The sequence below is a fragment of the Argentina anserina genome, chromosome 2 (assembly GCF_933775445.1).
Source record: "Argentina anserina chromosome 2, drPotAnse1.1, whole genome shotgun sequence".
In the NCBI taxonomy this organism is placed as follows: Eukaryota; Viridiplantae; Streptophyta; class Magnoliopsida; order Rosales; family Rosaceae; genus Argentina; species Argentina anserina.
Genome location: NC_065873.1, coordinates 26,383,901 through 26,398,902, shown reverse-complemented (window position 1 = coordinate 26,398,902; position 15,002 = coordinate 26,383,901). Strand labels below are relative to the sequence as shown.

Sequence of the window (15,002 nt, the reverse complement as noted above, 5' to 3'; positions counted from 1 at the left end):
TGTGATCGAGTTATTGATAATTGAGATCATCCCAAAAACCATCCATATGCTCGGATCCTCAATTGAATTAACCAATATATACTGAACTTCCAATATAATCGATCATTAGACAAAATTATTGAAATTCGGCTCTAGGTCACAACCATTATATATATATAGCATGGAGTAATTATTTTGTGTACCCACCACACCACATGACACTGTCATGTGGTGTACTAGACAAATCATATTACGTCATGGTATAATTAACATGCACGCGGTAAAAATGAAAAAAAATTATTGACATATAAGAACCAATTAGGAACAATCACAGTAAAAATGAACTATGAGTTACGCCACGTGAGATATGTTGCGGGTATATATAATAATTTCTCATATAGCTTGACCTTGCTCGAAACAGACAATGTTTAAACCTCCTTCTAAATCATCGACAACCTAAGCTAGCTAGGATATACAAATGGCTTATTTAATCGTGTGTTACTAGAACAATACATCAAGTTAGCGTCGTAAGAATTATTAGGACTATAAGTAGGCCTAAAATGCTCGTGTTCGGCTCAAATTTAGCGCATTCGATTCGAGTTCATAAAATTAAATGAGCTGAGTTTAAGCTCAATATTAAGCTTGACCTTAAAAACGAGCCAAATTTGAGCAACAAGTATTCGGCTCGTTCGACTCGTTTAATTCACGAGCTAGCTTTGACTCGTTAAAAACTCAACTCGTTTGTTAATTAAGTTTGACTTATTAACTTTTATAGTATATATAAAGTATAACTTTTATATGAACAATAATATTAAAAATATATATTAGTTATAAAGAGCCAAAAATCTTATTTCTACAATAATTAGTGAAAGACTTAAGTTTACAAATAAAATATATATTGTTAAAAAAAATTATTATTTTTAGTTTACAAATAAAATGGTTTTGTGTGATGCTATGACATCATATTTTAATTTTTTTAAAGTTTTTTAATTTATTGTTTTTTAAATTTCATATGATTTAAGCCGGCTCGATTCGAGTTCGAATTCATCTAATAAAATGTGTCGACCTGAGCCTAGCTCGAGCTTTATCAAGCCAAGCTGAGCTTAAACACGAATGACAAAAATCAAATTTTAACTCAGCTCAAACTTGAGGCAAATATAAACAATCAAGTATTTGCCTCTTTTACACCTCTAAGAATTATACTCCCCCGCTTCTTAAGTCATCAAATTCTTACAACCATGCCAAGTGACGTTTTTGTTTGTAAGTACTCCGGTCCAAAGGAAGTTAATATATTTATTATTAGGGTAAGATATATTGCAAGTAGCAATTGATATATAATGGTAATCAAAGGGATGTGAGGTTCGAAGAGTTTAAAGGAGGAATTGGGGAAAAAGCGTATTACGCTGGAATCCATTGCTATCTAGCTAGCTCTCTCCTCTCTCAGGTCTCCATCACCAGTATATGAACAATCCATATCTGATCATTGTCCTTCTCACTTTTTCTTTTTATTTGTTGCAAAGTGTGAATTGCAAGAACCGAAAAACAAAGACATGTCAAACTAAATCAAAAGATATTGTTCCCCGATCTCACCATTCTCTCACCTTTCACCTTTTCTTAATTCTCTTTCTTTAGTTTTGCGCCCCATTTGTGTTTTGTTTATCTCTTGATAAATCCCTAATTTTTTATCATTTGTAATCTCGATCTCAAGGTCTGAATATTCGATCTGCAAAACTCATTTTTAAAGATCGATTAGATGAAGAATTCAACAGCTCTCATAAAGTTTGCATAGGATTTATTGATCATATTGCACTTCAACCAATTATTCAATCTAAACCAAATTAGCTTAATTGCCCCCACATCTATTAACATATCCGTTAATTTATCACCCCAATTTTTTCAAATTCAATAATTTACATACTTATATTCTAACTCCGGTTGGTATTTTAGTAGCCAACTTTATCCAAATATATCTAAACTCAACTCGATCATGCGATGAGCATGCCAAGGTATTTTGGTGAATCCTACCCCATGCCAGTGAGTTACTTGGACAAGTTCTGAAGGTTTGAAACCTTCATTCGATCTGCAGCTAGCATTCATTCTTCAAGATCAATTAATTCTTCATCATCCCTCATAAATTTTGCATATGACATATTCATGTGGCAGCATTGATTGATTAATTTCCTCCTCAAAGAGGCAAGAAATACTTAATGAGATGAATCTGCGTTGTAATATTATAGTGCTGGTTACCAAATACAGACCCTGCAGAAACAATGCTACGTATAATATGAATGAATGAGATACAGAGAGATGGGGTCACTATATACGAACGGAAACTTGAGCCAACCACTCGATTTTTATATTGCTCCGGCAATCGCGGTTCATTAGAAAATAACGAACTGAATTGGTATTATGTATCACTCTCGAGCTCAAACCAAACCAGGCCGAATTTTATCAAAGAGGGGAATAAGGAGTAGAAAAGCACATGGAATGCTTCACGTAGGTGTCCTTTTGTGATTTCTTAACGACTATATATATATACCACATATATTTTATGATCCTTGTTGTATGTAATGAGGTTGTTCTATATGTCCAATGCCTCAAACTTGTTGTATATAATTTGTTGCATTCGCTATTGATCAGACGCTAGGTTTGCCTAGTAAGATCGGGATGTAATTAATTAAAACCAAGAGCCGAATTCAAAGTTTCTGCAAGTAGAATCCGAAAGAGTCTGATAGTTGTGTTCCGATCCATAGGTTATAGGTATAGTATTAATTAACTCGATTGAAGAACAAGAAACTTCTTGTTGAATCTCCTGCTAAGAAAGGTATATGAATATTGATGAACCAAGGACCTAAATATAATGAATTTTCCATGCCAATATACATTAGCCCTCATAATCTTGAATTAACTAAATAATTGCATCAACTCAACGAACTGTACTTTTAGAAACTATTGATGCATGTCATGCAACTGAAATCACGAGGTTCACAATTGATATTACAACTCCGACTCCACACATACTGTGATAACGGATTCAAGATTTAGGGATACATAACAAGTGATCATAGCCCTTAACATTATTTTGTTTTACAATCCTAATCGAGCGAGGAAAATGGGACTGATGGAGCCTAATGCTGGTGGAGGGTCATGGATGTTGGTATGGATTGGGTGGTTCACACCTGTAGGTCATTCTCAGATAGTCATTAGGGTTTGAAAACTGCCCTAAAGTTCTTAAACCCGAGAGCTCGTGCTTCGAGGTCAAACACTCAAACCTCCGAGCAATAGTAATAGCAGTAATCACAATTCACAAATCGCAATCTTAACAACACCAAAAATCACCAGTGGCCGACAACATGTTGCTCTTCCCACATGACGCAAATTTAACCCTTTCCTTAATCTTTCACGTAAACCATTCCAACCCATCTTAACTTCTCAAGAAATCAGACTAGACGATTTTGAACAATGTTTTAGACTACTGGATAAATATTGTATAAGTAATGTATCACCAACTGAGGAAGTATAGTCTGTATACTTGTTTTATTTTTGTTTTTTTTTTACTTCAAAAGGGTGGAGCATGCAATAGATGCAATATGGTAAGCTATAATGTTGCCCGATGATCCAAGTACTCTACATTTACTATAATGTGGATGATCGTTCTTTAATGAAATTTCCACCGGATAAAATGCCAACCATCTCCGCTTCCTAATCCCATATCCGATCAGTCCACAGATCCGATCAGCACATTGCCAAGCAGAGTTGATGATCTGATGGATCGGTTCTAGATATTGGGACGAATTTTTTTTTTTGGAAATGGAAATTTTGGGACAAAAATTTAATACAGAGATGGTTGGCAATTTAACAACCAAAACAAATTAGGAACATTGAAGTATTATTATTAGACAGCTCCTTGGACCCGGGGGAGGGGGGGGGGGGGACGAATTAGGGAAGGCGTGGAAGGCTGAGAATATCTGCAGCATTTGCCGTGTGGTCGAGCTTCTCAAGAGCTCTGCTTTTCTTGGAGAGAGGTTCCGGTGAGGACGAGACTGATGAGGCCACTGCCCACGAGTCATTTGAGCTGTCTGAGCTGAATGCCATGTCAATGACTCCATTTGGGCTCCCAGGAACTGAAGAACCAAACTTGCGCTTGTGTCTCGACCACGATGATGACAGTTCCAAAATGAGCTTAGAGCAATCATCAACCAAACCCTGTTTCGATTTCGATCGGGGGTTAAAGATCGTAATTACACATTTACATTTGCAGTCAATGTAGTGTGATTCAAGGTAAAAATGGGTACGAATTTAACCAACCTTATCGATTCGGAGAATACTCAAGAGCTGGTTTTCATACTCAACTTGAAGACAAGGCTCAATGTTATTGACAACGTGCAGCATTGTGGCAGTAGCCACTACAGATGGAGGGAAAGACAAGAACCTAGAATCTGCGGATAATAAGGCCAGAGTTTAATCAAAGACTGGAAATTTTCTTTGTTTACTAGTGCTATTGTTGGAACAAAGGCATCAAGTTTATCAACAAGGGAGGATAAGGAGACCAGATGGATGGGGTTTACCTGAGATGAGATTGACAAGGATGAGCTCACATCTCTTGAGAAACTCCCAGCAGAGATGGTCCTTCAAACCAAACCTCCTTGTCATGTAATCAAGAAACGAAATTGGGGTCACCGGATTCATCTTCCAATCAAGAGTTGAGAGAATCAAAATCTCCATCCTGTTAATCGTTTTCGCTTCGAACACACACTTACTATCCTCCACCTAAATGATCGGATATCAAGACCAATTTGACTGAGAATCTATACGAGGACATAAAAGAGATAGTGTACAAGGCATCAAGCAATTGAAAAAGACATACTTGGAAGTCTAGTAATAAGGGGACTTGGGTCTCCTCCACCTTAGCAGCAATGGAGAGACAAGCCACGGCAGCAAGCTGTGTCATCCATGGCTTCTCGGTTTGAAACTGGAAGCTGAAGAAAAACCTGTCGAGGTAATCAACGGCCAGAACAACAGTGAGGGCAGAGAAAGAGTAGTGGGTGTTGACCTTGAGCATCCAATCCACGGCCTCCTTACGAGCCCCGGCCAAAGCCGAGTTGGGTTTCTGGATTTTCCGATCCTGATTCACTTTCTCTTTTGACAACAGAGAGATGACTTCCTCATCGTCCCAGAACAGGTCTTGCTCTAGCAAAACCGGGGACTTTTTTGGTAGCTGCTTAAAAGATGTAGAGGCACAAGAGTTGCTATAAAAAGAAGTACCCTCTACAAACTGGTCTGCTTCAAAATAGTCCAAGACGGAGGCCTGCTCCTCGTCCAAATGTTGCTCGGAGCAGAAGAGAGCGTCCAAGAGAAATGGCTGATCCATCTTCTTCATAGAAGAAGAGGCTTGGTTCTGGGTTCATTTCTTCATTATTGAGAGGCTGCTTTGAGGAACAGTGAGACAGAACAGAAACGGAGCCCCTCTGTCTTTCTTTCTTTTCACTCAGTTTCACTAAAACCTGTCTCTGATGGACAACCAGAGAGACAGAGAAGAGAAGAGAAGAAGTGAAAGGGAAGAAGAGGACTGACCACAGGGCACCAGAGATGCGTTTTATTTGGTTTTTGTGGGGAGACTCATCTTCTCTTCCTCGCTCTCTCTATTTATCTTTTATTATTATTATTATTGGGGGATCGCGTGCCTAATCGGAGACTGATACAATGGGCCATGCAGCACAGCGTGTTGACACGTGCCTGTATTTGTTGCGGGTCCACACATCAGTATGAGTGATCCAATCAGCGATGCAAATGGAAGTCATCGGATGCTCTGGGACGTCGGATGGATGAAGAAACATGCAAATCAATAGACAAGGCTTTCGAGCTGGTTGAGAGGGTAGAGGATTTTAATTTCAAAATCTAAATAATTAATCTTTGGGGGGCTATTATTATTATTATTTTTTTAGCGGGGGCGGGGTTAGATTTGGCGCGCAAAGGCGGGAGTAGCTTCATCTATGCTGGGCTGTCACACACGAAATGAGAACAAGAAATCTGTTTTTTCCCATTTTTCGTTTTTTTTTGTTTGGAATAAAATAGAAATTGTGCATCTGAGTACGAGACATGACTACGTGACATTACTTAATCGATCTTAGTCGTTTCTGGCAACCCATCAATTAGTCTCTACTCTATTAAACACCAAAAGATATATATCAATTTTTTTTTCTATTTTTAGGAAATATTAATTATAAATGAATGGATTTTAATGGATTGTTTTCGTGGTTATTTCCAAAACCAGCCTAGCATTCGGAATCGTGGCACATTGCTATCTACTAAGAGAGATCGGTGATATTATTAGAGATTTTTTAGAGAAAGAAAGAGGGTTTAAAAATTAAAAACTCCCAGAAAAATCAGAGACTATAAAGAACCCACCATCTACATCTTTGTATTACTTTTTGTATAGGTCAATAGTGAGCTTTGCATTTTTGACTATACGGTTTTTGATTTCTTCAATTATAAAGAGTTTTGGGTTGATTGGTAATGGTAAAAGGATCTGAGAAAACTTTGCACAGATCAATTTAAGCTTTAGCACTGAGCAGAAGAGCAAATTCAGCAAAGGCATAGCCTTGGGAAACTCATTTTTTCCCTTTACTTTCATTTTGCGTTTTGCTTTTAATTTTCGATGATCAAGCACATTTCATCTCCAATTTAAACTTTAAAGGATCCTTAAGTTGCTTACCAACTGTAACAAAAAAAAGAAAAGCAGATGAGAATGTAATATGGGATTCTGGGTAATCCTAGTCGGTCTTGCTCTTTAAAAAATTGGTTCTTTACAGATTCAGATGTGAGGCACTGTGGTGTATGATAATAAAAGAGTATTTCTTGGAAGCTTACGCTTTCCAGCGGAATTTACTCTAGCAGAGACAGGAGGAGCAAGACAACTCAACCCAATTCCTCCTTTGTACGAAAAAGTGGTCTCTCTAGCTCTCTCTCCCTACCTGTGCTGCACCTCTAGTCCTCTACCATTATGTTCACAACTACGACAATTACAGAAGAGAGAGGCAGGACGAGTCTGTGGGTATAGCAGTGGCCTTCGAATGCAGACCGTTCGATCGGTCATTGTTTGCGGTGTGTCACATACGTTGCGTTAATCTAAAGATCAACGTCTTTAGAAAATACACCGGAGCATTATAGAACACTGGGAATTTTATAGGGTAATTAGTAATTACAATTCCCTCTCTGCCGAGCAAGAAAAAGAGAAAATGGGGCATTGCAATATGTAGAATGCACATGAAGTTCTGATGTAGCCTAAAACCAGAGGGCGACGCGTGGAAGTGTGACACCGAGAGGTTGCTATCTTTGCTCTGTTTTCCTTTTCTTTCTTTCATCGTCGTGCTACATGTTTATAGATATATTCTCCGAGAAATGAAGCTAGAGAAGGAAAATAAGGGGACACAAAAGTATTGGTCTATAGTATATTTACTATTTAAAATGAGAGAATGTAATGGAGGAGAATGGTGGTGGTGGTTGTGGTTATGGTTGTTTTCCAATACAACCTTCAACTAATGCAACTCTCAATTGTTAAAAAAAAAAAAAGAGAGTAGTACAGAACAAAGGTTGGCACTGTTGTACTGTTTTACTGACCAAAGTAATCTCGTTTGTTTGTTTTTAGAGTTTTTTTCACCAACAGTCCCTCAATTCTGGTGTACCTACCAATGTGATACCTCAACTCTTAATCGTACCAATGTGATACCCAGACTCTAGTATTGCTATCATTGAAGTACTTCCGTTAGTTTTTTTTAACTTTTCCGTTATCTTGGTGACGTGGCAGTTACGTGAGGCCCACAAAGAGGGTTAAAAGACAAAATTAACCTCATCTGAGAGGAGCAATGTTTTTCCCGCCCTTTACCTTGAGAAAGACACCCAACAATTCCAATTTTGGCGCCAATTTTCCCTCCCTACTCTTTAATTTGTGTCTCTTATCTAAACTAAAGAACTACCGCCAACCAGTCGACCACAATCTGATAAAACCTAGATCAATCTCATTTTCTATTTTTACCCTAGCACTTGTTAAACTAACAGAATAAATATAAAAATTTATATGGAACATCTCATTTCCACAATCTCATAAGAATATAAAAACACATAACTTAACGAAATTCAAATACATGTTTAAGTACCATTAGTTGCCACATTTTATGTTGATCTGCCATGATTTTTGCTTGTAAGAACTTTTAAGTACCATTAGTACAATGCTTTATCTGCTGGTATTATTCCCTCTGGCTTAACGAAATTCAACTACATGTACCATTAGTTCTTACAAGTAAAAATCATGGCAGATCAACATAAAAGGTGGCAACTAATGGTACTTAAACATGTATTTGAATTTCGTTAAGTTATGTGTTTTTATTCTTATGAGATTGTGGAAATGAGATGTTCCATATAAATTTCTATATTTATTCTGTTAGTTTAACAAGTGCTAGGGTAAAAATAGAAAATGAGATTGATCTAGGTTTTATCAGATTGTGGTCGACTAGTTAGCGGTAGTTCTTTAGTTTAGATAAGAGACACAAATTAAGGAGTAGGGAGGGAAAATTGGCGCCAAAATTGGAATTGTTGGGTGTCTTTCTCAAGGTAAAGGGCGGGAAAAACATTGCTCCTCTCAGATGAGGTTAATTTTGTCTTTTAACCCTCTTTGTGGGCCTCACGTAACTGCCACGTCACCAAGATAACGGAAAAGTTAAAAAAAACTAACGGAAGTACTTCAATGATAGCAATACTAGAGTCTGGGTATCACATTGGTACGATTAAGAGTTGAGGTATCACATTGGTAGGTACACCAGAGTTGAGGGACTGTTGGTGAAAAAAACTCTTGTTTTTAACCTTTTACTTTTACATTATTGGCAAATTTTTCCAAGAAACACAAACATTTCTTTCATCATTCTGGTCAAAGTCAGATATCCCCACTCTGGAAAATCCAGAGAGTGGTTTAATTCCTTGCATGTCAATCACACACCCAATAAAGAGAGAGAAAAAAGAAAAGAAAGGAAAACCCTTTATTGGAACCCATCAAAACCCTCCATTCTCCATAGCTCTCCGTACGACATCCGCCATTGTTGTGTAGCTGATAGAGACCAACCCCAGAAATGAAACCTTGAAGATCTTCAAGAGAGCCCCATGTTGTGTTAGTTGTTGCAGCAAAGTGGAGGAGAAAGGAAATTTACTAATCATGGTAAATGGGCTCTACTACTTTAAACGGGCCCATATGGATCTTGTTGTCCAGCTGTGCCCAAATTGATGGCTCACTTCCCTAGCTGCTAATGATCAAGTTTTGTCCCATAATTATGGCACCATCCTACTACTATAGAAGTTGGCTTTGCTATTGATTGTGTGCATCATCACTTAGAGAAGGGTGAGCTCTACTGTGGAGACCTCTAAACAGTGATGCTGGGGGAAGAGCTGACCTTTTGATTAGGTCAAGATCAGTAAGCTTTTTTTTATGTAGCTTTAATCTCCAGCAAACAACCTTCAGTCCTTTACTGATTACCCAAAACAGTTCGAACAGTAGAAACTCACTCCCTATCTCAGTGTGTTTGATCTAAGTCTATCTAATCACATTTGCTCCTCAATGATGATTTTTTTGCTTCTCTTTCCTAGTTCTCAACTTCTTAAAAGGCCTTGTACAGGATAAAGAGAGGTGAAATTTGAAGTACTCCATGATTCTTTTATCAGATCAGAAGTGGGGGAAAACAGCTGTGTTCGTTTTAATTTTCGGTGGTAATAATTGATTACTAATATGGGAAGGAAACAGCTGGTTTACCATTTATAAACTGGGATGAAAATCTTAGGACATTAAAGTCGGAAAATATTCATCAGTTAGACAACCAACCATTCAGAACACAAAGTACCTCCAGTATCTTCCCGTAAATAATAAATAGCTTCATCCTTTTCCATGTCTAAGCACCTAACAACTTCATTATCTGGCTTGTTTGCTCGTTCAAATAAATCATTGCTTGTCCAGTTGTCCTACTGCTTCTATACTCGACATTTCGAATATCATCCAACTCTATTCGGAAAAAAAATTGAATCATCCAAAACTGAATTATACAATTGTTTTGAGTTATCAGCAATCGGGTAAGACTGGAAATTATATTGAACGTTTTGACAATCTGATCAGGGGGAAGTAATGGAAAGTGAAGGGAGGTAGGATATTTTTGGGTGTGAGTTGAACTGTTCAGCAGAAATGATGAATGTCTTCTACCAAACTGACCACAATTGTGCAGAAATTTCAGAGTTGGCTCCTGATACCTTACCAATCTTGATTCTTGACTCTTGACTGAAAAGGCCTATGTACTAGACAGCGTGCCCATATGAGCTTGACTCTTTTGACCCACAGCACCTTCCTTAACCACTTGACTTCTAGTACTCAATGAGAATGAATAGGCCTGGACCACGTAGGTAAATAATCTCAGTTTCCGGGACAACTAGCTATCGGCGCCGGAGAAAGACAACTAGACAGACATGTAGGATGTAAGTAACACGGGAGAGAGATGACTAGAAATAAACCATATCTTTTTCTAACAAGCTCTGAAGACTTGTACCCTCTGGGGTAAGTAGTTCAACAAGACTTAAAAATTAACAAAGGCATGTTCTAAGATCGATGGCAAATGTCGAAAGTCATATCCAGCTTGTAAAACAGGATAGAAGCCAACAAAAGGAGAAGCAAGTCAAGAAAGTGTAGTTTCAGTTCAATCATTTCTTTCATCCTCATCCTAGATAATGTCTTCAGTCAAAGATTATCTGCTACATTGACATTTTGTAACGATATAGACATTCCCTCTCCACAATGGAAATCCAACATCAAACCATATCAATTTAACCGCCAAAGCAAAATTGCACTCCAACAAGTATGATTAGGAGCATTGAACTTTAGCCACTACCGCGTTTAAAATGTTCTCGAATGAATCTCTCAGCATGGGTTGGGTACTTATCTCGGATATATGCTCTGAGACACTTCTGGTAGGAGAAGTCTATCCATGCACCATTAGTTCTTATGACAAATAGGCACCTTGAGTGTTTAAATTGGGGATGCCGATCCACCTTCAAAAAAAGAGATCAGACAGAAATCGGTTAGTCCCCTCAACAAAATGAATCTACATGTCAGATTCAGATACTAATAATATCTTCACCTCTAAATGTGAGATGATTTAGCTATCTAGAATTGGCTATCTAGGTATTAATGATAATAATAAGACCTTGCAATACAATGCCAACTCTTCTAAAAAAAAACAAGACAATGCAAACTGACAGTCCTTATCAGTTCTATATCAGATAGAACGAAGGATAGTTTCCACTGTTCTACATATCCACCCACTTCTTGACCAATATCCCAATAAAGTTTAGAGACCCAATAAAAGTTTAGCCAAATCAGAAATCATGAGACCCACTTAATAGTAGTTAATCAGAAGTTCTGTCATATAGTGGTCTACAAAATGAAATGAGTAAATAATAAGTTGCTTTAAGTCAAAGAAATGGAACCCTAAATGTCAAGGAAGAGTCATCAGGAAACAGAGAAAAAACTTCATTTACATGTTGCTCAACTTCTTAAGACATGCTGCTCTGATAAAATAATAAGTATCAAAATTTGTTATCAAAGTTTCAAGATGAGCAGGATAAAGAAAATGCTACTTCTTAATCCATGCTTGAAGCTACAACTGACACAGCATTGCATAAGAGTTCTGGGAGAATAAGGGTCCTCGCTGCTTGTTAAGACATCCATTTTATTAAATTGAGTTTTAGGAGTAAAAGGTGTTTCAGTCTCCTTATATTTCCACTCATTACGCACACCTATCCTCTACTTTCATTTCCGCAATACTTCTTCTGAACTAAAGAGAACTCTATCATGGTCAGTGCCATGGAAAATGCCATTGTCATTGTCAGAGGATGAATAAATAGAAAAGAGGATGGGCAAGAAGCCAACAGAAGTAGACGGAACAAGGGACACGAAGGTATCAGAAGATTGAATTAATATGGGTACAATGGTTATAACAAAAAATTTTGATTTTGGCCAACTAAGTTTTAGTGTCCGCAACCTTCACAATCTGCTTATTGATCCTGGGCATTTGCATGTTGTTCACATGTGTTTTTAAACATCACCTTGCTAGCTATAATCTTATATAGCCTATTTATCACATGAGTTAGTTCCTTAATAAAAAAGACTTTAATCTGGCATTTCTAATACAATCTTTAAACCTCCAGTAAATTGTCAATATAATCAAGGTTTTCTAAAGTTACCTGCAGCCAGATCATAGCAAAGTATAATCAAGGTTTTCTAAATTACCTGCTGCTAGATTACAGCAAAGTAGCAAACATCCACAAGTTTTATCTTCAAGACCCAATCTAGTTACCTAAAAATAATCACCAACATGGAAGCTGATTAATCTATATTCTCACCTGAGTCATGTTAATTTGTTGTCCCTACTCAGACTCTCAGAGTATATAATCCCACTTCTCCCACCGTATTCACTATTCAAGCCAACAGATAACTCTTAAAAGCAACCTGTTGTTTTTTTGGCTCATTGATACAATTTGGAACTGTAGGATTCATTAGGCAAATCTGAGTTTAGAATAGAAAGAGAACAGCACTGCAGCTTTTCTATAAGCTCTAGGATTCTATTAGGATTTATATAATAGACTTGGTCTATTAGGTTTAGGAGTCCAAAATCATGTTGTATCAGCAACCCCTATTGATATATATATAGGAGCTGCAGAGGGTTTTCTAAGGATAAGGGCAGAGAGCACAGAAAACCGGGAGCTAAGGGTGATAGAGAGATCTAGCAAGGGGCTGGGAGTAGCATAGGGATTCCAATAAGTGCTTGTAATCAAGTTGTTATTCTTCATAGTGCTAGTGATTCTCAGGAGAGATCACACAGAGGATGTAGGCATTGCTGAACCTCTATAAATTTTTGTGTGTGCTGTGTTTCTGTTTTCAAGTTCATCTGTTAGCTTTGCTTATATCGTAAAGTACCTAGTAAACGATCCAGGGGAGTCTACACAACGCAACCAAGGTTTACAAAATTGCCTAATGCAAGATTGCAGCACACATGCTTTCAAACATCCACTAGTTTTAGCCTCCAAGAGTCAACCGACTGACCTAAGCACTAGCAAACCAACTGTAAACTGTGATTCTATCCTCTAAACTCCTAAATTCCAAACCTAAGGCTATCTTGAAAGTCAAGGTACTATATCGGAATTGTAAAAAAGAAAAAGAAATAGAAAAGGAGGGTATATCTGAACAAACACTTTCCTTAAGCTACCTCGAGACAGTAAGACACATAAACAGTTATTGGTGACACTCATGATAGAGGGTACCAACCCGTGCTCAACACCACATCAACCGAATTCGCCCTACAATGGTATTCTATTACTAATGGCATTCAACAAAAGTAGGAATTTCATACAATCAATATTCAAGTAGAAACCATATAACTGTCCATAAGCAAGAAGCAGTGAATAATGGAGCATGTATGTAATTACCATTATAGAATCGATTCCGCTGCCAATTTTATCTTCGGAATGAGGATGATATGCAAGAAGCCTTTCCACCACAACTTTTTCATCTTCATCTGTCAGCTGCTCACCATCCATATACCTGAAAACCAAAACCACCAGTAAAAATCAACAGTTTTTTTTTACCAACTCCACACAGTGAAAATCGAGCAGTCAAAAAAGAGCGCATACCTATCGGAATGGAGAATCTCTTTGGCGAGCAAAACAATAGGCTCGACGTCCCTCAGAATCTCGCCTTCCTTATCTTTCCACTTGCAGTAGTCGGGGTCGTCCCACCGGGGATACTTGGGAGCCTCGTTCACGCTCAGCACGCCTCTTAGCGTGGAGCTGTCCGCAGAGGATGAGCTGCTACTCTCCTCCGCAGCACGGATGGACTCGGTGCAGAAGAACCGACGAGTCGGCGCCGAGGCGAGGCCGAAGCCAATGCGGTGGTGGTGGAGGCGGACGCGCAGGAGAGATAGGCTTCTGAGAAGCATAGGATTCAGAGATCCCATTTTTCTCAGTCTTTGAGTGGCGGAGGAGTGTCGTGGGTCATCGTAGCTGTGAGTCGGCGTGTGTTGCTTTTCCAAAGGCTACAATTAGAGAAGAAATTATTAACTCAAAAGATGGGCCTGAACTACAAACCAACACGTCCATGAAAAAGTTATATTCCAGCCCCAAATGATGAAGATGGGTCTAAGTGAGGACCAGTTAATATTTCAATATTCATTACAAGATTTTAGGAAATGTTGAAAGGGTTTTTAATAAAAAAGTCATATTTGATACATGGAATTATAAAAAAGTCACACAAATTTTGAAAATTAGAAAAAAAATCTATTTTTAAAAACGCTTAAATCCCCATGAATTTGGCAAAATTTACACGCTGCCACTGACTTTTACGATCTCCCTAAAAAAATAAAAAAAAATCAGGAGCTTCAATCTTGATCCGGCCGCAACGACCAAGGTGTGGAGGCAGAGGAGATAAATTAGAGTTCAAAGAGGGACGAAGTGGAGGCGGAGCTTGAAGAAAAAGACAAGGGAGGACGGAGGAGAACTGCCTTACCTGCCGGAGCTCAGAAACACCGATCTCAGTTAAGCCGCACATATCTGCAACTTGTGAAGCTTTGACGGCGACAGCGCTGACATCATCAACTTCTGTGTCGGGGTTACTTTTCGCCGCCAAAGCTCTTCAATACCGTTGTCAGGGACCTTTAGGTAAGGTTTTTGGCATCGGTGAATGACCTATGTGTCGATGAACTTGCTGATATCTGTGGAGTAGATATGCATGCGTTTTGGTTAAATTGGAGAATGAGGTGAGGTCAAACTTGAAAAAGATAAGCTTCTGCGAAACCAAAGTAGCGTTGTGGTCACTTGATCGAGTTATGGAGGAAAGACAATGAGGAAGAAGTTAGGCATCTAAAGTTTCCCGGGTGCCCACCTTTTTTAATAGAAAATTAAGGTCACACTATCAAACTACTTGTCACATTGACTATCACACA

The 15,002-nt window shown here is 38.2% G+C and overlaps 2 protein-coding genes across 2 annotated transcripts; both read right to left on the bottom strand.

The window, feature by feature from the left end:
• Positions 1–3,886: 3,886 nt before the first annotated feature.
• LOC126782880 (cyclin-D3-3-like) lies at positions 3,887–5,536 on the bottom strand. Its single transcript, XM_050508219.1, has 4 exons — positions 4,847–5,536; positions 4,548–4,749; positions 4,288–4,418; positions 3,887–4,185 (listed from the first exon to the last, which is right to left on the bottom strand). Exons 1-4 carry the CDS (start codon positions 5,357–5,359, stop codon positions 3,919–3,921), a joined length of 1,113 nt encoding a protein of 370 aa, XP_050364176.1. The 5' UTR covers positions 5,360–5,536; the 3' UTR covers positions 3,887–3,918.
• A 5,146-nt stretch (positions 5,537–10,682) lies between these two features.
• Positions 10,683–14,075, bottom strand: LOC126783597 (protein DCL, chloroplastic). The gene is made up of 3 exons (XM_050509096.1): positions 13,696–14,075; positions 13,492–13,606; positions 10,683–11,055 (listed from the first exon to the last, which is right to left on the bottom strand). Exons 1-3 carry the CDS (start codon positions 14,016–14,018, stop codon positions 10,885–10,887), a joined length of 609 nt encoding a protein of 202 aa, XP_050365053.1. The 5' UTR covers positions 14,019–14,075; the 3' UTR covers positions 10,683–10,884.
• Between the last annotated feature and the right edge of the window lie 927 nt (positions 14,076–15,002).